The sequence below is a fragment of the Lycorma delicatula genome, chromosome 1 (assembly GCF_047948215.1).
Source record: "Lycorma delicatula isolate Av1 chromosome 1, ASM4794821v1, whole genome shotgun sequence".
In the NCBI taxonomy this organism is placed as follows: Eukaryota; Metazoa; Arthropoda; class Insecta; order Hemiptera; family Fulgoridae; genus Lycorma; species Lycorma delicatula.
This window is the reverse complement of record NC_134455.1, coordinates 81,038,538-81,064,007: the sequence shown is the minus strand read 5'-3', so window position 1 is coordinate 81,064,007 and position 25,470 is coordinate 81,038,538. Positions and strand designations below refer to the sequence as shown.

At 29.1% G+C, this 25,470-nt stretch overlaps 3 protein-coding genes across 9 annotated transcripts in view; 2 read left to right on the top strand and 1 right to left on the bottom strand.

Moving 5' to 3' along the window:
• AGO1 (protein argonaute-1) overlaps positions 1–25,470 on the bottom strand; it is a 208,695-nt gene that overhangs the window by 136,002 nt on the left and 47,223 nt on the right. For all 7 annotated transcript variants that reach the window (XM_075356949.1, XM_075356977.1, XM_075356958.1 and 4 more), the window contains exon 2: positions 2,212–2,307. In XM_075356949.1, the coding sequence (XP_075213064.1) occupies positions 2,212–2,305 (94 nt within the window). In that variant the 5' untranslated portion in view covers positions 2,306–2,307. The remainder of the gene's footprint in view (positions 1–2,211; positions 2,308–25,470) is intronic.
• mRpL53 (mitochondrial ribosomal protein L53) lies at positions 12–19,767 on the top strand. The gene is made up of 3 exons (XM_075357036.1): positions 12–331; positions 13,681–13,793; positions 19,625–19,767. The coding sequence occupies exons 1-3, from the start codon at positions 183–185 to the stop codon at positions 19,765–19,767; spliced, it is 405 nt and encodes a 134-aa protein (XP_075213151.1). The 5' UTR covers positions 12–182.
• On the top strand, positions 19,862–23,552 carry LOC142319587 (uncharacterized). The gene has a single exon (XM_075357049.1). It carries the CDS (start codon positions 19,862–19,864, stop codon positions 20,045–20,047), a length of 186 nt encoding a protein of 61 aa, XP_075213164.1. The 3' UTR covers positions 20,048–23,552.

Genomic DNA, 25,470 nt, shown 5'->3' with positions numbered 1-25,470 from the left:
ATTATTCATATTCGGAAATATTATCAAGGTCACCGTGGACGACGACAGCTAGTTTTGCGTTCATCTAATGCAGTTATTCTTGTAAACCTCGTATGTTTTACATGTGATGCGATTTTAATAAAACTGAGCCAGCATAAATAATGTTTTTGGCACTTAATTTTATTTCATTTTATAATTAAAATATGTCTATTCCGTTTACGGGTATACTACGAGGATCATCAGGAGGGTTATCCAGTGGTATTGCCAAGCAAATTAATTCTTTAAATCTAAAGCCTGTTAAAAGAATACTGCTTAAATTTGATCCATTTACACCTGAATCCGTGGAAACAAGGTAATAATATTATTTTTTCATTTTTTAAAGAACTGATGGTCTGTTAGATCAAACTATCTTCTGATAATTTCTTCTTAGATTTTTGTTGCACGAGTAGCCACAATCTGATTAACAATACATTGGAAAAAATTAATAAAAATTACAGTTACAGAATAAAACTGTTAACTAACAAAAATTACGTACTAAGTATAGTTATGCAACTAAATATTAATGCAGTGATTCATTAAAATGTTCGTTAAGTATTTTATAAAGTATAAATATTAATAAAAGCGGAGATATTGTTAGTTTTTCTGATATTTCGGCTTAAAACTACAATTATGAAAAACAACCAATTTTTCCCTTCCTAATAAATAGAAAGCGAGATTATTTTTAATGAACGAGTAGATTCACTTATTTTATGTTTTTTTTCAGTAAGTTATATAATTTTGTACATAATTAATGTACAAAATCGTATAATCGTAATTAATTATTACGATAGAATTTGCCTTTTTATTAATGGTAATAAGCATGGTATGTCATGGCAAGTAATTGATTAAAAATATGAAGCAAAGTGTTGCATGTACTTAAGAATGTTCTTCCTTATGAATGGAAAAAGCATGTTAATCTTGTGTATGTATTTGTGGTTACATATATTTAATTTTGTGAATGTTACTTGTAAAGTTTAATTAATTAAAATGGACTTTACTTTAAATTTTGTTCATTTCATTTGTACTTAAATAATTGAATTTTTTTAAATACTCAATATTAACTTTTTTTTTAATTTTAAGTATAACTGGCAGTTTTACACTATAACTAAATTGTATTAAACAATAACCAAAACCCAAATATTTTTGGATTTTGGACTTTTTCTTAACTGCAGTAATAACCTTATTGGGAGCTTTTCAACAATATATTGTAAGTGGTACTTATTTCCATTTGTTCCAGAATTATAGACAAATAAAATTTTAATTAGTGAAATATTTGGATCTTGCAAGGAGAAGGCACATCAGTTCGAATCAGACATTTCCTTTTTTTAACTTTTTTTTTTAATTTAAATATATTGATTTATTAATAACAATAAAAAAAATATCAGAAGTTATTAATGAAATAAAATTATATGTACTTTTAATTTTTTTTAAATTTGTATATGTAATTTAATAGGTGTACAAGGAAATAATGTGGTGTTCGTATCATATTTTTTTTTATTATCAAAAACAGTTATTGATTGATGATGGATATCACTGGTCACTTCACAAATGTTTAAATTATGTGATAATTACATTCAGTTTTTATTAATCAATCATTAAATATTACGTATTAACAAATAGAGTTAGAGTTTTTCTTTAGCATTCTAGGAGAATAGTTTTAGTTATATTACAGCAGTCAACCTGTTGTTATATTTGGTATATTTGATGTAATCATAGTTTTTCATCTTAAAAAGTTTTATATATTTTAATTGAAATTATAAGACATTTATTATTAATAAAAAATCCAAAATGTGTTAATTCTAAAAGATAGTTTTCTGGGAAGGTACATGTAAGTGTGGTGACTGAAGTGGTTGTAACATTTATGTTAATAATAAGCAGAATTAGTTCACAGAAAGCTACGGAGGCAACACAAAAATATTTCCAAACAAAAGAATTTTCCAAAAATAAACAAAATGTAACTCAAGTAAGAAATTAATTCAAAAATATAAAATATTGATGATATATAAGCTGTGCACATGTGCTCCTTTTAAAACTTGTCCAAAAGTTTTCTTTTGAATGAAATTAAAGAAAATAGCTCAAATGTGAAATTTGCTAATTATTAGAAAACCTTATTTGATGTATTATGAAATCTAATAATCATTTTTTAAATTTACCATTTCAATAATGGTTTGAATTTTTTATGACTAATTTTACCTGTACATTGCCCGCAGCCATATGTTTTTCCGAGCATAGAAACAGTCTGTGGTTCTCTTCGTAAAAGGTGTACATCTGAACATGGTACAGCCATTTCTGGAAAAATGAAAAGCAGTTATTGTTAGACCTTTCAGTAATATTGTTTGTCAGCAGGAAAATCAATCTGAAACTCATAAAGCAAATAAGTTTAATAATTATTAAAACAATTCTTTAGTTTTTAGGGATATTCTTTTACTTACCGTAAGCTGTTGTTAGTTGTAAAGACTTTGTAATACTACATTTTTATAACTGCATGTTATTACTGGGATGAGTTTTCCTACACCTTAAGAATGTAAAAACAACCATTCCAATACTGTCACTACACAAATAAATGTTACTATCCGCTGTAAACAGAAATAAGGTCCAGTAAATCTCTGATTATTTCAAAATCATCCTTGTAAAATGACTAGCAAATTGGGTTTAAATTAATTTACATTTAAGTTTCAGTTTCAGTAGATCACAAATAGATTCATAAAGATTAAATATCAGGAAATTCCGGTAAAATATAATTGTACTAAAACATTTTTGGTTTGCTAAACATGTAACATACTGTTGTATAAAAAAAATAAAAATTTTTGATTGTTTTTTAGCAGTTAACATGACATAAAAGTTTCGTGATTCTGTTAATATACAGTTTTTTATTTAAATTTGTTATACTTTTAAACCTAATCAGATAATATAAACTGAGGATAGGCTGTATATGTAAATTATTTATTTATTTAAAGGCTTAACTACTGATTTTATGAGTCCCAAAATACTAACAATTTGTATTTACTGTTAAAAAAGATGTATTTGTTATTATTTAAGTTTGGTGATGCATGGGTACCAGTCCATTAGTTATTGCATTGACTGCACACATTTCATTTTATACGAATTCATGCCATTTTATTTTCAATCTGTTATTCCTTAAAACATTCTAAAACTATTGAGTTGTAAAGAGTATAAATTATAAAATCTAAAATTCTCATAACTACCTTTTTTTAAAATATATTTTATATTATTGATATACTTTTACTATATTAACTGAAAAGGCAAAGGCATATGTTTATTAAGCTAATTTTTTATCACCCAATTAAAATCACTTCGATTTCAAAATTGCAAGTTCTTTAATATCCATAATCATGTAATATTAACTGTACATCCTATAATTATATACAATCTAAACCAAATAATTTTATCATAAATTATTTCTATAAGAATGAGCTTACCACTCTCGACCTACCACCACTACTTCATAAAGTATGCAATATGAATTTCTACAAAAAAAAAATCTAAACAATATTTATACGTAAACCGGAATTCAAACCAACTAATTATATTAGTTATTTTAATAATTATTTTTACCTAATTATTGGTTGGAATTTTAAGAGGATCTAAATGTAACTTAGATTTAATATATCCAGATAATTTTATCATTAAAAGAACAGTAAAGCATACACAAAGAGTATGTTGTATTATACAGTGTAATTTTTTGAGCAGCAAATATATTTAGCCAAGATTTATTAAAAAAATTAATTTCTATTTTAGTCTTTCTTCATTAAACTGCAATCTGACTACTATTCAGAATATATTTGCTATAAAAATACATAATTTTTCCACAATTTTCATTGGTAGACAAGTAACAAGATTTCATAGTTAGAGCTACCTATATGGTGTGTTTATAATTATGATTTATCTGTAAATAAATTAAGTTGTGTTCTATTGTCATAGTTTTACCTGCAATCTATAAAAAAATTAAAGCTAGGGCATTTTACTTAATTAGAATTTTATGTTTTACAGTACATGCCTGAGTTTTGATTCTTAAAAAAAATATTTTTATGTAATTTGCCATTTACGTTAGCTATACAATCACATTTCTTGATAAGTTTCGTAATTTAAAAATAAAAAGTAAAAGTATTTTTTTTTAAATTCTGGTTCTAAAACTCATGTCTTATAAATTTTTAAGCATTTCACAATTAGATGAGGTAATACATAAGAAAGAGAAACATTTTAGTCTATTATGAAAGTTAACCGTAACACAATTTTTTTTTGCAATTCCAAGTTTTGAGTAGTTGAAATAGATATGACTATCAACATAGCAGTAAAAATTGCATTGAAGATTTTTTCTGATATGCTCTCGCTGAATCCAAGCTCTAAATTATTGCACAATAAAGGGGCAAGTCATGTGCATATACAATGTATTTCCAGTACTTAGTAGTACTATACTTTTAATGAGAAATGTATTTAAATCTGTAGCCGTATGTATTTATTCTTACCAGTAACGCCCACCACAAAAAAAAATTAGTAAGGCACGATTTTACACTTTGTTTATTATGTAAATGCTATTTAAGCACTGATAGTGATTTTAATTTCCCCTTGAATTACAGGCAACTGTAGAGACTCTTCCTTCATTAATATCCTGTCAAATTTGGAACCAATTAACTGCGAAAAATAAAGCACCACAATATTTTTAATAATTTATTTGTTAATCAAAAGTAGTTGATGTTCAGTCAAATTAAAATATTTTTATTGATCATTTATTACCATTATTCACTACTGTCTAGAATAATTTACATAAATTACATACATTAAATGTAAGTAAATATTTATATCACAATAATTAAAAGTGAAGTACTACTAAGTACCAGAAATACAATATATATCCACATAACTTGCCCCTTTGTGTTGCAATAATATAGAGCTTGGATTCAGTGAGAGCATGTATCAGTAAAGATCTTCAATGCAATTTTTACTGCTATGTTAATAGTCAGATCTATTCCATGTTGATGTTGAGTCAAATATAACATGTTTTTGTCGATAATTTATTACCATTGTTTGCTATTGTCTAAAGACTGTTGTGAATAATGAAAATTAAATTATAATTTAATGTAATATAAAGAGGAAGCTGGTGTTGGATCTACTAATTACTTTGAAGGAGATTATCAGTCAAAATTTATATTTGTAATAAAATAGTTTCAAATTCTATTTTATTTAATTCTTGTCAATATTTTTCTGAAATTCATTCAATATGTAAATCACAAAACCCTTTCCTAGAAGGTGAAGAAAGTACCCAGTTTTGAAATTTTAAAAGTTTCTATAAAACATATGCAATGCCATTTAGTTTAATTAATTAACATCCCTTTAAATTCTTTGCTAAAAAGCATTGTAGGCATGTAAATTAAAAGAGTTTTATCAAGAATGAAGTTAATCCTTTGTTATATTATTGTTCAGAACTGTAATTACATATTTTTTATAAATAAAAATTTACAAAAAATTTATCAAAAACAGCAAGCATTGTTAAGATTTAAATCTTCTAAATCGTTGTGTCAAGTTTCACGTTTCTTTATGATGGGTTAAGTTGTTCATGCGTATAGATATCGGGCGTAAACTGAGTCAAAGCCCCTTTGATTTTGCTTTGTACGGAACGCAAATACAAAAATAAAAATAACTAATCTTAGCAATTTATTCACGAACGTAATCCTAATCATATATACACTTAAGTTAAGTCTCTTAACGAAGTTTCTTTTTTTTATAAAAACAAACCTTTATTTTATTTACATATAAAATAATTATTACCCGTATAAATATTCATTGTATAATATTATTTTGGATGTACCTTCCAAACACAAGATTTATGAACAATGTTATGCGTGCATGCTAACAAAGTGAGTACGAGACTTAACGTTAGATGTTCATTCTAACGATGAGAGTACAAGAGTGAATAAAATAATATAAAGAACAAAGGCTTCAAAATAATAAAATTTCCTACAATTACTGCATTTCCAGGAATACATTCCAGTAATAGTAATTACTTTTGCTAAATACTGTATTTTAATATACATAGATAGACCCTCGCTATGAAAAATGTCACGTCTACCCTCAAAAATCAAGTATAATTATTAAATTTTCTCATAAATAGAGTGATATAAGAGAAAATAATTCTCCATTTTTTATAAATGAAATACAAAAAATATATTAACAAATACATTTTTTCAAAATTTACTTGCAAGTGTGTGGCACAGCAGATTATTTCAATTCTTATAATACTTGAATTAAATTATATGAAAAACTTACACTACTGAATAATCTTTACTGCTAATCTAAAAATGGAAACTAATTTCAATTTAAAAATGAAACTGGATTTCATTTAGATCGGCCCAGCGGTTCTTGATTTTTAAGCAAATTTCATCATTGTATCAAATTTGGGTACTTACGTATTAACGCCACCGCAGCTACAGCTTTATTTAAAAACAAAGTAGTTAATCGGATTTCGGTGGAATATGGGCCGATATAGAGTTTAACATAGATTCAAAACAGTCTCTCTCTTTATTAATTTTAATAAATGGTCATATATTTATTTATTTTATAAATGCAATTTAACCAAACTTAACCTACGCTCGCTAACCTTGACTAATTAATTAATAGGGGTGTTTTGATTATTTAAATAATAATAATAAATTGCAAAATTAGTGAATTTATTAAATAAATACTCAAAAAATTACGGTGTTAATAATTAGTCAAGGTTAGCGAGCGTAGGTTAAGTTTGGCCAAATTATATTTATAAAATAAATAAATATAAATAACCATTTATTAAAATTAATAAAGAGACTTTTCATTTTCCACCGAAATCCGATTGACTGCTTTGATTTTAAAATAAAGTTGTAGCTGCGGTAGCGTTAATACGTAAGTACAAAAATTTGTTACACTCTGAATTTCCTTTAACGACTGAGACAAGACGAAGTTTGCTCATCAATTAGAGTTTCTGATTTTAGATTTAAATTTACCATAAAAAATGCTATATATAAGTGAGTTCTGCACAGAAACAGTCATTTACACTGAAATTCTAGTTGTAGACCGGGTAATATACTCGTAAGTTTTCTGTTGCTATGCGAAAGAAAATTGTTTTTGTATTGTCTGTACCACTCGTTCTTTAAACTGAACAAGCTGTTGGGAATATTGTATCGCAATATTTTTATTAAGACCTGTCAATCATGCAGATTAGGTTAGTACTATAAATATTCGAAACCAATTTTTAATTTGTTTTTCTTTAAAAATATTTTGTCAGTCGTATTTTAATTATTCCTAATCGATAAAAAATCTTTAAACTAAATAAGTTTTTACGAATTTCCACTATGCAAAATTAATTTATTAAAAGGAAGTAAGATAACAGTTGGATGAGAGGATAGTTGTAATCGTGAGTAAGCATGTAGTTACAGGAAAGGCTAAATTAATAATTCACGTGTAATTCCCAGAATTGAAATGTCAGTAAAACTATAACCAGTAACTCTCGTTTATCCATTGCATATGTTATTCAATAATACGATGCCGCAAGATTTGAAGTTTTTTTGCGTGTGCAAAAACAACTTGTCAACATTTTTGAAATATGAAAATTAAAACGGACATTAATTTTTTATTGTGACTAACCTTTCGTCGATATATCAGTAAAATAGCATAATTATGTTATAATAATTTTACTCATTTAATAGAATTTGAAATTAAGTTAATACACCGAAAAAAGGCAGAATTGCTGTGTGATCTGGAGAAATCCCGTAAGTAGCGACAACTTCTTTAAAAAAAATAATACCTTAACATTTTATTATATCATATGTATAACAACAAAATGTAGTAATGTTTTGCCAGATATAAATTTTAAATAATGTGCACATTAACTTACCGAATAGCTGGATATTGGTTAATTTAATACAGGAACACTGATTTTTATTATTAGTTTTTTAATTGGCGTAATAATCTACTTCTAACACGAAAGGTAAATAAGGTAACTTATAAATAGGATAAACAATTCACAAAAGGAAAATGTGTATTATAATTCACATAATAATTTTAAATAATTTAATTATGCGACTTATCTAACTTCTACAGTTGTATAAAAATAATTGGAAAACTATTCACCATGTGATTAATTATTTTAACTCCTAACAAACAACCAAATCTATTACTGACGTTATAGATTCACAAGTTCAACAAAATCACTCATGTATCGATGTATCAGATAAGTTTTTGGTTTCCAAAAAATTTGTAGAAATCGATACTGCGCCCGGTCAATTTTCTAAAGGGGTGTCGGGTGGAGAGGAAAACTTCTTTACATTTTGGAGTCTCTTGAACACGATTCTGCAATTTATATATATATATATATATGTATGATTTTCACGTCCGCTCGTTCGAACGCAAATCTTAACAATTTTGACAAAGCTTGATGGAGTAATGTAAGCCTATTGAAAATAGAGCACTACTGATATTCGAAATCGGTTCACAGAACCGAAGTAATAGGCAAAAAACTCGATTTTTGGGTACGTTTTCAAGGTTTTCATGTTCTAACTGCAAAGCCAAAATTAGATTTTTGCGAACACCATCAGATGCGAGCTGTTTTCCCAGTGATCCCAAAAGATCAAATTTGTATCCAAAATCAGAATTTTGCGAGTACTGCTAAGTGCGAGGTAGTTTCGCTAGTGTACTTCAATTTCGCTATAATCCAAAATGCGATCTGGTATGAAGGAAAGTGTTAGGTGCCAAAAAAATCAGTTTTGAATTTTAATTGTTTAGATCGGTTTGAACCTTGTCTTTTTTGTGAGCACAGCTCCAAAATCACACGACTTGCGGATAACAGTATTAAAGTGGTTTTTGGCAATTAGCAGTGTTAAGCAATTGATACAGTTGAAACTCAACAACTGTGTGAAAAGAAGGAAGAAAAAACACAAATATACAACAATAATGTATTTATTGAAACAATACAACACAATAACTCCCGGTATTATAAAAGAACACATGTTAACATAACATGAAATACAAAAAATAAACCGAAAGCAATATTATTTTCAGAAGTCATTATAGCAATGCAACACCCTTTCTTTCTTAACTAAAACCGTAAATCCGCCCTTCTGACGCATTTACTGCAACAGATTTTTTTAATATTTCAAATAATATTGATCAAAATTGTTTTAAAAAAATAAATGCTGACATGTAGTGGAAACTTTAATGTGGAAAGTAGAAAAATTCCTTTGCGAGTAATCAAAATTCCAGACCGACTGATCTAGAAGCTAACATACATATACACCGATCAAACGATGTAATAAATTTATGAAAAATGTATTAATATATTAAATAAAAAGGATTGCACTCCGATACGATAACGGTATTACACGTAAAAGCTTTTCAAATTAATTAAAAATATCGGTCAAACCAAAAATATTTTAAATAACATATTTTTAATAGTATGTATGCTAAGTTTTTTTATTGTAATGATAAGTTTTAATTAATATTTATTTACTTTTTAATTTTATTTGTAATAAGTAGTCTGATTTATAATTATTGTAATTATAAACTTTTTCAGAAGGCGAAATATAGCCTATGTTATTTAAAAAAAGTATATTGTAATTATTTTCAAAGAACGAGTATTTGGTAGACTACTTAACGGTCAGAGTGAGAGATGTTTTCTGTACGGTGCGTAGTGGAAGTGAATGAGGTAGACCGACTGACTGTATTTCTCCTTTCAACGGCCGCGGCTATTAACTCAGAAGCGAGCCGTACCTACAGTTTTATATGACTATACTTTTCAAAGAAAAGATTAGTCGATAAGCATCTGTAAAAAATATAAACATAATTCGAATTTGATTGCTAATTTCAATGTTCTGTTATATAAAAGTATGACATAGTTCCGTGCAGTTCGTTTATAGTTGTGTTCGGTAAATTCCATATATAAGAAAAGTATTAAAAATAAAAACTTACTGTGAGTCCATGTAAAAATTTGTTGTTGAAAAGGTAAGATAGTAAAATGACAAATTATAAATATAATAACAATGATGAAAAATAGCGAAGATTCCATTCTTCTGATCAGTGTGATAGAATTATGCCCTTTTCCTTGCTATGTAAAGGCGATGTATATGATGCACTATTTAAAAGGGGGAATGGTTATATAAGGAACAAGACGCTCTAATCGACCTTGTTTTCTCTGTCTGTAATAATGTTCGCCGTACATTAGTCTCCGAGGTAAATAGAATGAAATCGCCTAAAGAAAGCTGACTATTACTTCCATTTTGGTGGATTGCAAGAGCATATATTTAGCTCGGTGAAGAAAGCAACGGAAAACAATTTTACTTATTACTTTAATTTTTCCTGTACCGATTGAAAATATCTTCCGATCGTCGTGAGATGATAAATGCGTAGTGATTAATTTACCCGAAACATCTTGCATCGGTATTTCATAGCAACTTACGTTATAAATTACAATAAGGTAAAGAATCTCTGAAAACGATAGATCGTTTGGTGAAAAGTGAAGGTTATCCATTATAAAAGCATCGGAGAGCGTATCGAATTGAGAACCTCCACCTTTTTTAAGTAGGTTATAAATTTAGTTAAACCAGTGACATTTGGTTTAGAGAATATTTAGAAATTTTGTTATTAAAAAAACATTGTGGTTAAAAAAAAATAATGGTTTAAGAGAATTCTGATCTCACAAAAAATTACATACTCCATGAATAGTATGTAAAACTGTAAACTTAACCATTAACAGTCAAGCGCTGAGTATATCCGGTTGTATTAGGAAAAAAAATTGAGAATGTTCAAAATACATGTATAATAATCGTGCTATCACAGTATCTGTAGAGTATCTCACCATCATAAATCCATGTTTTGTCTTTCTTATACTCGTATAAGAAAATACATTTGATTCGTTCTTCCTATAGGCATGCTAAACTAATTATAATGGCAACCAGATCTATATAATTTTAATTTGATAATGGTGCTAGTATTTTGGTATAAGCCAGTGTGCAGTCGGTATGTTCAACAGTGTTGTATTTATTTGCTCGTTTAATTAGTCTAATTTATATAAATCTAAATTATCGATCAAAAATGTAATATTTATATTATTCCTAATGTGTACGTTGCTATCTGTTTTAACTAGTGAATAAGCAACCCCCCCCCCCTCACGACCCGATTAGATGTGGATAGAGGATATGTAAATAAGGAGTAGTCTTGTACAGACGCGGGGCGACCATTCCTGACATGTGTGTGTGGTTAATTGAACCCCAACCACTAAAGTATAACGGTAACCACCATTGTCTAGTATTCATATCCGTATAAAAACAACTAAATTTTACTAAGATTTGAACCTTCGACTTCGAAAATCAGCTGTAACTGATTTGCGATGAGTTTACTAGTCCAGTAATGAATAATATGATTTTGATTATCTTCCAAATAATGGCTTTCCAAACCATTTTCATTGTCAAGGTAAATGCTATCTGCTTCACCACTAAGGAAGAAACAGCATCATTTATAAAATCTGGAAATATAGCTCTATATCTTTAGAAATTACTATTTTTTAAATTTATTTCTTATAAAAATTTAATATCAAACTTTTGATTTTTTTTTAAGGGTTTACAATCTGAACTTGTAAACAGATACTTTTTCAGGTGAAGTAAAAATTAATTTTAACCTGAGTAGAATAACATTTTATTTAAAATCTAAAGGTAAAATCATTGTTAATGTTGATTACGGATAAACACATTAGTATTAATCCCTAGGACTAGCAAAACGTGTAGTTAGACGGAATATGTCATTTACATAACTGCTATTGTACTGTAAATAGAATTCCTGGAAGACGTATTTTTCTTATCTTTAACACAATTTTACCTGGAATTCTAATGGTATTTTGTAATACTGACCTGACTATATGAAACGGGTTTTAATAATCTGTTACCAGCATAAGACAACATGATATGAAGAGGGGCAAATTGTGTACCCGATGTTTGTTCATTTTTAAAGCGTAATTTGTTTTACCAAACAATTGTTAAATTTCTCATAAAATCCTAGTTAGTTTATGTATATTTTTCAATGTACATCGTAGATAAACTATATCTACGATGGAATTTTATATGTTCATTATATAAAATTGGTACCTGCTTAGGTAATATAAATCAATTCTTAGCCTCTCACAGCCATATTCTGGCAGATAGATTCAATAAAAAAAAATAAAAAAACCGTAAGAAAAGCTATTTCATTGAACTGAGATTGTGTTAAATTATAATATTTTAATTGAAAAAGTAAAATTCTTTTTATTCTCTATTGCTTACTTACAGAATGTTTTTTTTATTTATTTTATTATATACTTTTGTGATTTAATTAATTTCCATTAGAGGCCTGAATTTCTCGCAACTTTAGTATTTTGTCGTGTAATCATACTCTTCTAAATCGATTAATCCACCTGTAACTGATACAGAATTTATCAGTTTTCCTCTATAAGTTTAACATCTGAAATATTGGCAGTGTCTTAGTTGACGGAAATATTTGTACGATAAAGATGTAGAAATTGATCAGGTTTGGTAGGTTATTTCTCTTTTACTACTGGTAGTTCAACCAAATTACACTGAAAGAAAAAAAATTGTTAACTGAACTTTATAAGTGGGAATGGTAAAGGGCTTATAATAAACGTAAAAAAAATGTGTGAGCGGAGATGGTGGAGGGGTGATTTCGGGAGTTGAAAAAAAATTTTCAAATACAAAAGTTGTAGATCATGCAAAAATCTACAAGTTTTGTAGAAGTCACTTTTTAACATACTTCAAAATTTATGAGAAAAATCTTCTTTTTCCATTTTTTTATTTTTCATTTCCGCAAAAATAATTTAATTTTGACGAAACTTTGTGAAAGTATACCTTTCTGTGTCTTTAATAACCACAAATTTTTTTGACGTCAACTTTCACCGGAAATCGCCTTAATTCTATTTTTCACCCCTTTTCAACCTTATTTTTCAAGGTAAATATTGCAGAAGTTTCATTTTGCTATTATAAAGTAGTACACTTACAAAACCATCTTTAAAATGGTACCACTATCATAGTCCAATGTAAATTATTTTATTAAGTCGTCTAATACTTTTTTAATTTTCATTTTTTAAAAGTTGTGATATGAACTCATTTAAATGGTTCAATACAAGCCCTTCTCTTCAGTAGCTATCATTTAAATCATAAAACTTAAGGTTCTCTGTGATGTTTATATTGACACACCTTTCATTTGACTTAGTGTTAGTGCTATTAAATTATTGGTATGATTAGAAGAAAGACTTCAAACCACGTCTTATGTTGAAATACTACTGAATATTTTTTATGATTAATTCACCATATATGCTTAAAGCTTGTGCATGGGAATATGAAATAGAATTTTTGTAGTATATGAAATAGCCATTCCTGACGGAGATTTAAACCCGGTTTTGTGAACTAAACAGTTTAGTTACAAATTTATATAGAAATATTAATTATAGTAAGAAAATTTTTATATGGCATTAATAAGAAAATATTAAGATTTCAGTGTAAAATTGAATATTTATTATATTGTCATGTAATAATTTAAAAAACAAAACAAAAAAGTATTGCTTTTTTATGTAGAATTTTTATTCCTATTTTCCAGTTTATTTTGTTTTAATTTCAATTTTTTGTTTTATTGCAGGTCTTTTTTGTACTCTATTACAAGCAAAAAGGCAAGGGATAGTAACCCTGCTTGTCCAATAAAAACTGAAGTATTGTGCGACAGAAGTGAACCATCAGTACATTTCCAATTAAGTACGTTTCTACATTTACATAAATATTCATACATGTATTTTTCAGCAAATTTACACAACAAAGTGAGGTTATTACACATTTTGAGGTTTAGTGATAGAATATTTAAAGAATTTATATTCTTCCTGTTATTAGGAACAATGAGAACATATATATAAAGATCATGTTTAGAGTAATTGCATTTTGTTAAATGTAACTTAAGCACATTCAGTCATTTGGTCTGTATACATCATTACCTGATTCTTTAGGACAAAATTTTTGAAAAATTCCTTATGATTCATCAGACTTACCGAAAAATAATTTTAGGTTTAAATAGATAATGGTAAACTTTTTTCTGTTAAAAATCATTTCATTGCTTATTTGTTAGAAAAATTAAAAGTATACAGATAAGTTTTTAGTATAAATCATAAGTGATGGTGTTCTGTCTTTAATTAAGTAGGTTTTAAATTCTATCTGATTGGGCTATTAATAATACCCTTCTGATGAAGGATACCCTCTTTTGAGAGTGTAACCATCATCAGCTTCCAGTTATCAAATGAATGTGTAAATAATCTGTAACTGGTTTTTTGATTGTGCCAGAGGTTATTTGTAATTTTTTCACTGGCCACATTGAGATCTTTTATCCTCAAATTTGACTTTTATTCTATCCTTTTACATTAATAGTATAAATGTCAGGATTTTCTAAAAAATGACAAATGGTGTAGCAGGAGGGATAACAACAAACTCTTCATAAGGGGAAGGGAAAAGATGATCCACAAAGTTAAGAAAAATCAGGGTAGTTTACTTTTTGTCTTGAAAAGTCTTTCAAGTTTAACTATAAATTTTCAGAAAATTGGATTAGATAATATCTAAAGAAAGGGTTTTAAAGTTCTGCCCATGTGTGTTCTTTGATAATTTCTGAATGGGCCTTTTTAAAGTACATTCCTTCAATTGTATGAGGAATTAAGTTGGTGTGGTTAAGCAGCATTATATCTTGCCTGAAAAAATCTTTTTCAATTTCTAAGTTTTTTTTGTATAGAAACTAATTTGCATCATGCTTTATATGTTACTTAATGATTTCTTGTTTTTTTCTAATATAGCCAGTTTAGCATGTTGCAGCACTTAAATGTGATGATATATAGCCTTTATATTGTGATACAGAGGATTAACACTAAGTTGATAGTAAATTTGAATTAATTTCTAATGCACCCATTTTGAAAAATAGTTGAAGTTCGTGTTTTTATAATTTCCTGGTAACAAATGTCCAGTCTAGTTTTAATGTAAAATCCATACTCTATCAGCATGGAAAATAATTGTCAAGCTATTTTTAAACAACCTTTGGTATTTTTATTTTCTGCAAATCCTTTGTTTCTTGAGTGTGTCGTATAAATGTAAATCTCATCTTTGTTCACCATACTAAATGAATTTTTTCTTCCCAACTTAGATAAGTATTTTGGAAAATTTATCACAAAGATTATAAAAAAACGTATCACTTACTCATCTTTTATGAGTATAAAAGATACTTATATATTATTATATATATATATATATTGAGATGAAATGATTAAAACTGAAATATTTATGACAATACAATTGCAGGTAATTTTATTTTTTCTCTTTATAAACATACATTACATTAATAGTTTGTTCAGAAAGTCAGTAACTCTCTATACTAACAGAATAAATCATAATTAAACTTCAAGTTTAATTATGATTGTTAAACTTGTAAACAAATTTCACTCACCACCATACTAAACAAATTTAAATCAATTCTGGGCATTTACTGCAGACATGTATGAAGGCTTCTAAGAACTGGTGATTCATTATTAAAACAATGGAACCTCGCTTATTGAGCACCTCTCATAATGAGTATTTTGCATAACGAGCAAAATAGATTGTAAAAAAATGATCCCTTAACGAGCAACATATCGCATAACAAGTGACGCAGGAATGAAGTTCCTTCTTCTTCATGTCACTTGCTTGTGAATGTGCACTTCCAACCTTTCATCCCCCAGTATGAGGCTGAACATACCAGAGTTGTTAGGGAGCTCAAGAGAGTGATTTCCTTTCTTGATCTGCGAGTCATCTTGACTTGCAGAGAATGGACTATTGTGGCTGGCTTCCTCCATTTCCTTGTTCTGAGCAGAATAACTGAAGAGGTATAGTAGACACCAGGTGGCTAAGGACCGCCTGAGCAGTGTATTGGCCAGAGGCAGGTGTGTTGACATTGAGCCATGGTTAGTTAGATATTGTGGTGATTATTACTAATTTTAGCTGTCAGCAATGACAACTGCACTGCCGAGGTATGAGTAACCATGCAGCCGTGAGGTGTAGCATCGTTTTGATGAGGGCAGTTTTGAAATGAGTAAACACCACTGTTGGTGGGATGGCGACTGCACTGCCGAGGGCATGCAGTCATGAAGCAGCATCTCAACGATGGTAGTAGTGAAAGTAAATGTCACACGGGACTCTGTGATGGAGCTGAGTGGGAATAGGAGATCTGTCCACCTCTCCCTGGTAGACCAGACCGGAGTCGATAGATGAAATCAAGTCAGAGTATGAACTGAAAGTCAGTTCACTAAGGGAACTAGGAATAAATTTTGTTGTTATGAACAACATTTTTTGTGGTATGTTATTTATTCTATTGCCTTGAATATTATGAGACATTTATGAAATTGACTCTGTTAAATGTAAAACTAGGCATGGGGTTCATGCTTCCGCCAACTCTGTAAGCTAGTTCAGAGGGCAACAGTGTAAGACAATCAAGATGTCCGGAAGAGGCCTGCAGCAAAGGCAAAAGCTGATTTTAAAAATCACTGATGTAAATGTCTTAAAGGCATTTACATCGGTGGCATCCCAACAAGGCCTGGCTTATTATTGAAATGTAAAAAGTTAGAGGGTGAAAGACGTCTCCCATTAAAGCCCATCAAGGCTAGGAACAGGCAGTGGTGGGTGTAGTGACTGGAAGCATCTCAAGGCAGGTAGGTTGTCTTCCCCTACAGGGTTGGGATGTGGAACTTTCATTGCCATTGCTACATCAGTCTATGTTTAGGATTTGTTAACACTAGCTTGTTATTGCCATTTGTGAATACATATTTTCCAAACTTGTGTTTAGACATTGTTTGTGTAAAGTTAAATAATCCTTGCAAAAATGTCCCTGACGAATAAACCACAAGAAGGCAATCATAAGAGAAAAAAATAACTGTAGAAGTGAAACTTTAAATCGGTGAAAAGTGAGAATGAGGTGTGAATGTGGCTGATCTAGCATGCACACTATTTGTCTACATCAATGATTTGTACTACTCTCAAGAACAAGGACAAGATTAAGGAACTATGTATTCTTGATGATGATGTTGAAAGGTTGCTTCTCATATGGATAAATAAAAAGCAATTACAAGGCAATACTATTAATGAAAGCATAATTTGTCAGAAAGCAAAAGTTATTTTCCCAGACTTTGTTAAGAACAAGCGAGGATCATCAATGGCCAAATAAGTATTTAAGGGTAGTCATGAATGGTTTAAGAGAAGAACTGGCATCCACAGCATTGTGAGGCATGATGAAGCAGCAAGCTCTGACACAAAGGTATCTGAAATCTTCATTGGCGACTTCAAGAAGCTTGTACATTCTAAAGGTTATCTGCTGCAACAGGTTTTTAATTGTGACGAGAAGGTCTCTTCTGGAAAAAGATGCTGAAGCGAACATATATAACAGCAGAGGAGAATGCATTGCCCGGCCACAATCCAATGAAAGATCGGCTCATGTTGCTATTTTGTACCAATGCAATTGGCGATTTAAATAATAAACCACTGTTTAAAGAAGAGCAGGGTAAATGTGATGTGGAGATCTAACAACAAGGTTTGGATGACATGTGACTTTTTACTGATTGGATCAAGAAAGTATTTGGTCCTTCTGTAAAAAAATATTTGCTGGAGATGAATCTGCCACTCCATGTCTTGCTTGTTATGAAAAACGCATCTGCCCATCCCCCAGACCTACAAGATGACCTCCTTGAAGAATTTAATTTCATCAAGATCCAGTTTCTGCCTCCCAACACTACTCAGTTACTTTGGCCCCCATGGACTAGCAGATTATTTCACATTTTAAGAAACTACATTAAAATACTCTGAGCATTGTTTTGAGGCGACTGAAGGGACCAATCACTTTCGGAGAGTTTTGGAAGGATCACTTTCACATTTGCCTGCCTCAAGAATAAAAGAATTGATAAGGCGGGGGAAGGGGTCACCAAGAAGAGAATCCTCATTTCTGCTTGGAAGAAGCTTTGTCCAGAGAATGTTGTTGAATGTGACTTTGAGAGAGATGGTACCTGTGGAGCCCATAATCAGCAAGATTGTCTTTAGCCAATACTATGGGACTGGAAGTGGTTAACAATGATATTGATGTGCTTGTGGAAGAGCACAACCAAGAGCTGACCACCGAACAGCTTATACAATTACAGTGTCTTTCACAGCAAGAAGTTGTAGAGGATAGTTTGTTAGTGGAAAAGGACAAAGAAAGAGCAAAGCAACAATTTTCTGGTGCAATAAAAGAAATGCTGAAAGCATGGGGAACTGTTGTGTCACTTGTTGAAAAGCGTCGCCCTAATAAGATGGTGGCTATGCATGCTATAAATTTATTCAATGATAATGCGGTATCACATTTTCACCAAATTTTGAAGCGCCGAAAAAAAACAAATGTCACTAGATAGCTTTCTAGTAAAAAAAAAAATAGGTATGTGTCTTAAATTCATAAATAATAAGCTATATATGGATGATTTTGCTTCTTAATTTATGGATAAGTAATTTTCTGTAAATAAACATTACATATAAAATATTTTGAATATTTTTTGGCATGGAATGCATTATCATATTTTACATTAATTTATATGGGAAAAATTGTTTTACTGAATGACAGTTTCATATTACAAGTAAGATTCTAGAACGAATTATGCTCGTTGTGCAACGTTCCACTGTATTAGAAAATGCAAGAATATATAGTAATTATACTCTTATTGAATTATTAAATTCATATAAAAATGCTGTATGGTCATACTAATAATAATTAAATAAATTAATTATGATAATGCATATATATAAATTAGATTGCATTTTATATATTGGATGTCATTTAATATTAGTCATAATATAAAATGTTATATCATAATATAAAATTATAAAGATATGTATAATCTTCATAACCAGAAGACCTCCTATGATAGCTATGAGAGACCTGTAGATAAAAGTAGATTTAAACAAAGCAGTTTTGATTATTCTTTTTTTATCAACATTTTTACTGAACCGTTAACAGTATTATTAATTGTCAACCCAGTACATTTAAGTCATGATTACATTCATCATGGAGAACATAATTGTATGAACTGTAAGAAGAAAGGATACAGAAAGTAAAGTTACATGTCGCCCATCGCATAATTTATATACTATTCTAAATAAAATCAAAGAATTCTTTATAGACCAGTAATTACATATTTAAAGCGCTGCCAATCAAAAGCTCAGATGTTTTCAATAATGTAGTGTTAATTCTCTTATTTTCCATAACAGAGAATGAAAGGTCTTTATCAGTGTTCTTGTATATGCTGAGTAACATACAGCATTACAATCCATAGCTTCTACCCCATATTGAATGCTTTTCATCATAATGCAGCATTGTCACTTTTCTAAACATACACAGGATAGTTACCAAATTCTTATGAATTACTGTTTTTTTTTTCTAAACTGGCTGCATTATACTGTGAAAATGACTAGACAATTATTGAAATTGGTCAGTTACATTGTTTGTGTGGACTTTTACTGAAATAGATTATTTTAATTAAAATTGTCATATAATTGCTTTTTTTCAGCAAATGGTGAATCTGTAATATTTAAGAGCAAAAATTTAACTGCTCTTGAGATGTTAAAATTAGTGAACCAACATATAACTGTTCTTGCACCTAAAGAAGAACCTGCTGCTCCAATAGTAACTAAAACTCAAAAACGCAAGTAATAAACTGATGGTAATAAATTAGTTGATTTGTCGATCTACTATTCAACTAGACCCTGAATTAAAGTTTAGACATTAATAAACATTGTTACCAAAAATGAAGAAATATAAGGATGCGTATAGCTTAAGATTAATAGAAGAAATGTATAAACATATACCAGCATTTAATGATATATTTGATGAAGAAACATGGTATATGTTTGTAGTATGTTTTGTTTCTGGAACTCTTGTATTAGTATTCATATTATCTCGCTTTATCACTTTAAAGCCAATTGACTGGTAATTTATTTCTTATTGGTCTAGAGATGTGACAACACATCGTAACACACAAATCTAAGTCCCTTATTTTCATACTTAGTATAATAAATATTGCAACAAGCTTTTAATGTTTAATTGTATAATAATTTATAAATCCCAAATAATTTAATGTGAATAATATTAAAAAAAAAAAAAATTAATTTTTAAATTAAGTTTTTGACAAAACTAATAAATGAAATAACATAAATTAGTTTTTGACAAAAACCTAATTTTTGTTTTTAACGAAAAAAAAGGAATCTTTTAATATAAAAAAGATTATATTCAAAATGTTTTAATTTACTTCATTTACTAATTATTAAATAATTCTTAGATTAAAATGCCACCTTATATTAGCTATTGCATAAAGACCCATTAAATGAATCTTTAACCCTTTCAGACCTGAATTTTTTTCCTGCAATAAAAAAATTATTTGTGCCCATATCCCAAGTAAATGAATTTTTTAATGATTTTTAATTAAGTTTTTAATCACTCATTTTTTGGGGATTTTTAAAAAAAAATTGTATTTAATTGTACATATCAGGTCTCAAAGTCTTGTAAAGTTTTTTGGAAATTTTTGATTTTAATTACAATAAAACACTAATATTTTGAATGAAAACTACTTAAATGAAATTTTTCTTCAGAAAATTATAAAAACAATGTCAAAATTAAAAATAAATTTTTGTAGAGTAATTTATTGTTATAAACCAGTAACAAAATATAAACTAAAATAGAATAAAAAACAAAAGATTTCACTTACTAACACAATTTTTATGGACTAAATTAAATTATTATAACATTTTTAATGAAATATAAATTGTAAAAATATGTTAACACAACTTTGAAATCACATTTTAATCCTGTCCAACTGAATACACTAGTAATTAAATTTTATTTTGTATGAAATGCAAGGAAACAGTTTTTTGCTTATGATAAATATAAGTAGCCTTACATTTCCTGCACTTTATTCTAGATTTACCAAAGCATTTAGGAAATTTGCATCGGCTCAGTATTTTACAATCATGGAGAGGCATGTGGTCAGTTCCATCGAACTGAATTCTGGTGCTGTACTTATTTCCCCATGATATTTTTTGACTATATGACTGTCAGTTGGAGAGTTACTTGGTCTTCCTCTTTTCTTTTTCATGATAGGATTCCCACAATGAATTAGACCATCAGCAACTCTCATTTTGAAGTGCATTAGATCCACAAGTTGGTGTTTAGGTACATGTTGAGCCAATGCATCACATTTATATTCTAACCAGCTTTGGACAACAGCGAAATCAATAGCATGGAATATAACACGTAGAGTCCATTTTTTAAATCTTCTTATAAAAATAATTCTGTAATAACTCATCATTTGGTTGAATGAATTCTACTCCCCCCATAGCATAATTTTACCTTTTAACACACCAGGTCGATCAATCATAATGAACTCTTTCTGCTTTTTGTCCCAGTGTTGAACCATATCAACATTACCACTTCCAATAAAATTGGATACCAGACTAACAGGTTTGTTGTCAATCCATTTAACCATTGCTACATTATCTTTAATAGTAATTTCAAAGGTTGAGCCGCATTCCAATGTCATGGCATCTTTATTGGTAAGTAAAGGTGGTTTATAGAATCTATTTACTGGCCAGCATCAGTAGCCACCACTGTCGATGAGCCCATACGGGGCCCCAGCAGCGAAGATAACAAGTGCCCCGCATTGAAGATTCAGACTCATGGCCACCAGCCGACGACCACCAGGTACCGTCACTTCTCAAGAGTCCCCCACCACCCACAGGGGCCAGACGGCAGTCCTCATCAGTTTCTGAACCATCCAAATCGACATCATAAAATTACAGGAGAGAAAATTTTCTAAGTCAAAAATGTAAACAACATAAATCAGCTGATGTAAACAAACTTTTGAGCATGCAGTTTTTGGAAGTAAATGGAATCCAAACCACCAGAATATGTGAAATGCAACCCTAAACAAGTGTAGTAATAAAACCACAACACAAACTGCAATCGCACAAAACTAATAAAAAACAAGTCCAGAACAACTGATCGAAGAAGATCTAAATTATTTTGGAATGTAACTCTTCATTATCTCCAAAATTTGTATCTGGTAGTAACTCAACAAGTTCATCAAAGAGTGTTGTCATTGAATTCATCTTCATAAATCAAATTGTTTGGCCCAGTCTTATCTGCACCAACTCTCACTAGCTTTTAAAATTTTTATATCACAAAAGTTTCTCATCTTGAAGATCATCATCACTTAATCATTAACTTCAGTCACATAAAATGATAAGAATTTCAAACTCATTATGGTCAAAATGATATTTTTCTCTCGTATTTCAATGTACCAAAATACACAAAAGATAAAAAAACTTGGAATTGTTCTTAAACTGCTGATTTGATGATAAAAATGTATATAAAATAATGAAAAACAAAAGTTTTATAGGTCATTCAAGACCTGTTATGTAAAATTGCACACAAACACTTATTACTACAAAAATTATAATAAAAATTTATACAATTAACAAAGAAAATACAATAATATACTTTACAATTTGTCATTAAAAAGCAGATATTTTTTAATAATCAATAATACAGCTATAAAAAAACTGAGAGCAATTACTATTTCCACAGAATCATACCTTTTAAAACAAGGGACAAGCAATATGATTAAGGAATGTATTTACCCAGATCATCAACAGAGCTCACTGAAATTATTCTTATTGAATAAGGAACTTCTGTTTATTTATACACAATTGGTCTAGAACGCAAATTTAGTTTTATATTTAAAATATAACTACTAAAATCTTTTGTGTACAATTGTACACATCAGGTCTGAATGGGTTACTTAGTGTTTTAATGTACATGAAATGTATTTTAACTGTGTAATGCTTTATTATATAATTAATTATAAATGGACTGCAATAATAACCACTTAATATTCAGTATTCCAAATGCTTGAAAGCAAAATACTAACTTTATATTATACAAACTAAGAATTAATTTATTTTGATTGTGCTTTTACTGTAATCACCATATGGCGGATCAGTTGCTATTTATTTGTTATGAATAGTGAATGACAATGGTATTACATGAAGGAGAGAAAAAAAAAAGTAATAGTGAAAAGTGCAAAAATTATTTAGTTTTCTTAAATTATTTGTGAAACTGTAACACCATGCAGTTTGTTTTCATGTTTTGGATTGAAACAAGTCTTATGACTTATTATTTATATAATTAAGCTAATTTATTCAGTTATTTATTCCTGCAATTATATTATTACAAGAGTTGTACTTTATCTTGATTAAATGTATTACTTATACTTTTTTAGCGATTATTAATCTCAGTTTAATTGGTGTATTACTTTAAAAAAAAGAAGTTATTTATGTAGAACAGATGTTGTGGTATGTTTGTTCTTCCTTTACTGAATTTTACTATTCTTTAAATGAAATGTAAAATAGTTCCTTAGAATAAAACTAGCAGATTATAATAAAGTGTGCTTTTATTTGAATTTCCTCTTCTGATATTTATAATTTTTATTTCCTTCTTGTAAGAGAAGAAAGTAATTCTTTCTTCTATGCTTTTACTGTCCTAAGCAGAATTGGGAATTATCTCAAACAAAATCAGATAAATATGTACCACTGTCTTCTCATAACGAATAATTTTAATGGACACATTAAAATATGTAATATTTATTTATTATTTAGTTGAAAGTTTATTTTGGAATGTCACATACTACAAAGGTAGAAAAGTCAGATGTAAAAAATCTATATGCAGGTGATTAAAAGAAAGAGGAAAAATTTTGTAACTGATGCTAGAGCATGAAAGAAGAAAAAAGGTTCATAGAAACATCAAGTTGTGGCTAGTGAAAATTTTCACCCGGTTTTCAGTTCCCCTGGTGAAATGATGTCATACTGAATTTTTTAAGGCATATAAGGAGTAAACTTAATGGTTTCTTATGTTTTTTGACTTTACATTTCTTGGACCTGCTTTATTTGATTTTTACTTGATATCCAATGTAAAATAGAAAAATTGGGTTAAAAAAAACACAAATTTTTAGATTTGAAGTATAAATTTGTTAAATGATTAATTAATGAGTACATTTTTATTATAAAAACGTGTAGACAATTTAATTCTCAAAAAATTGATGTTTATAAAAAACAAAAAAATCAACTTATTAAAAGCAAAACTTAACAAAACAAATATTATGTAAAAATTAAAAACAGCTCTTTTTATTAGTACAATAAATTTAGACCTTTGAAAAATTAAAATACATTTAATTTATTTATAACAAAAACATAATTTACAATAAATGTTCAAAATTTCCACCTTGACATGTTGCACATTTCAGCTTGTTTCCTTACATTTTCTGTCTCTTAACTATTGATATCTTTGCATTCCTTGGGGCAGCAGCATTAAGAATGCAAGCAACCAGTTTATAACATGTTTGCTTTTTGCTTATATACCTTGCATTTCATCCATCAAGTCCAGTGATATACGTGGCCAGTGGTAAACTGGCCACGTAGATCACATGGCCAGTTTCTTCATTCATAATATGTGTTGTGCTGCACATGTTGGTTGTGCTGCATCATGTTGGCCAGTTACTTCATTCATGATATGTGTTGTGCTGCATCATGTTGGTAGTATATTTCAGTTTCGCCAATGACAAATTTTCAAGCACTGTAAGAGATTATTTAAAAATTCCAGTTAATTTCTCTCTGTGACGTGTTGTTTTAGTATGAAAAGGCCTATTTGTTGTCGATCATGTCACACCAAATGTTCAATGAAAATCATTGCTGAAAATTTGATTCAGCTACTGCATGTGGGTTTTCTTCAGACCATGATATGAATTCTGTGTGTTGTTTATGCTGTTATGGTTAAAAGCAATATTTGTCTGAAAACAGTATAAATGAAATTAAGTGGTGATTATTGTTAACCCATTGACTAACTGCAGCCTTCTGGCATGGACACAAAACTGATCTTGAACTTTCTGAACATAATAAGGACACAGGTTGTGAGCATATTTTACTTTGTGGAATGTTGAACTGTGTAGAGATTTTTCATGCTTGTCATAGGACTAAGCTGTATCAGTGAAAAAAAATTCTCTTTCATCACCATCTAACCATTAACGTTTGGATGAAACATGAGTGCTGGGAAGTGTAGTATTGTCACAAAGACTATTAAAAATTCTACAAAATGCTTTACAGTTTTGAAAAATACTCATCCAGGATACCTATGTCAATATTTTTCCATTGCAGCTGGAGCAGTTTTCATTACAAAAGCTGTAACATAGCATATTCTGCATGAATTTCACCATTTTCAAAAACGGAATTTCACTTTTAAATTCAGATTCAGTTGAAAAAATGTAGGTACAGTTTTAGAGTACAACAAACACAAAAACATTATAGAACT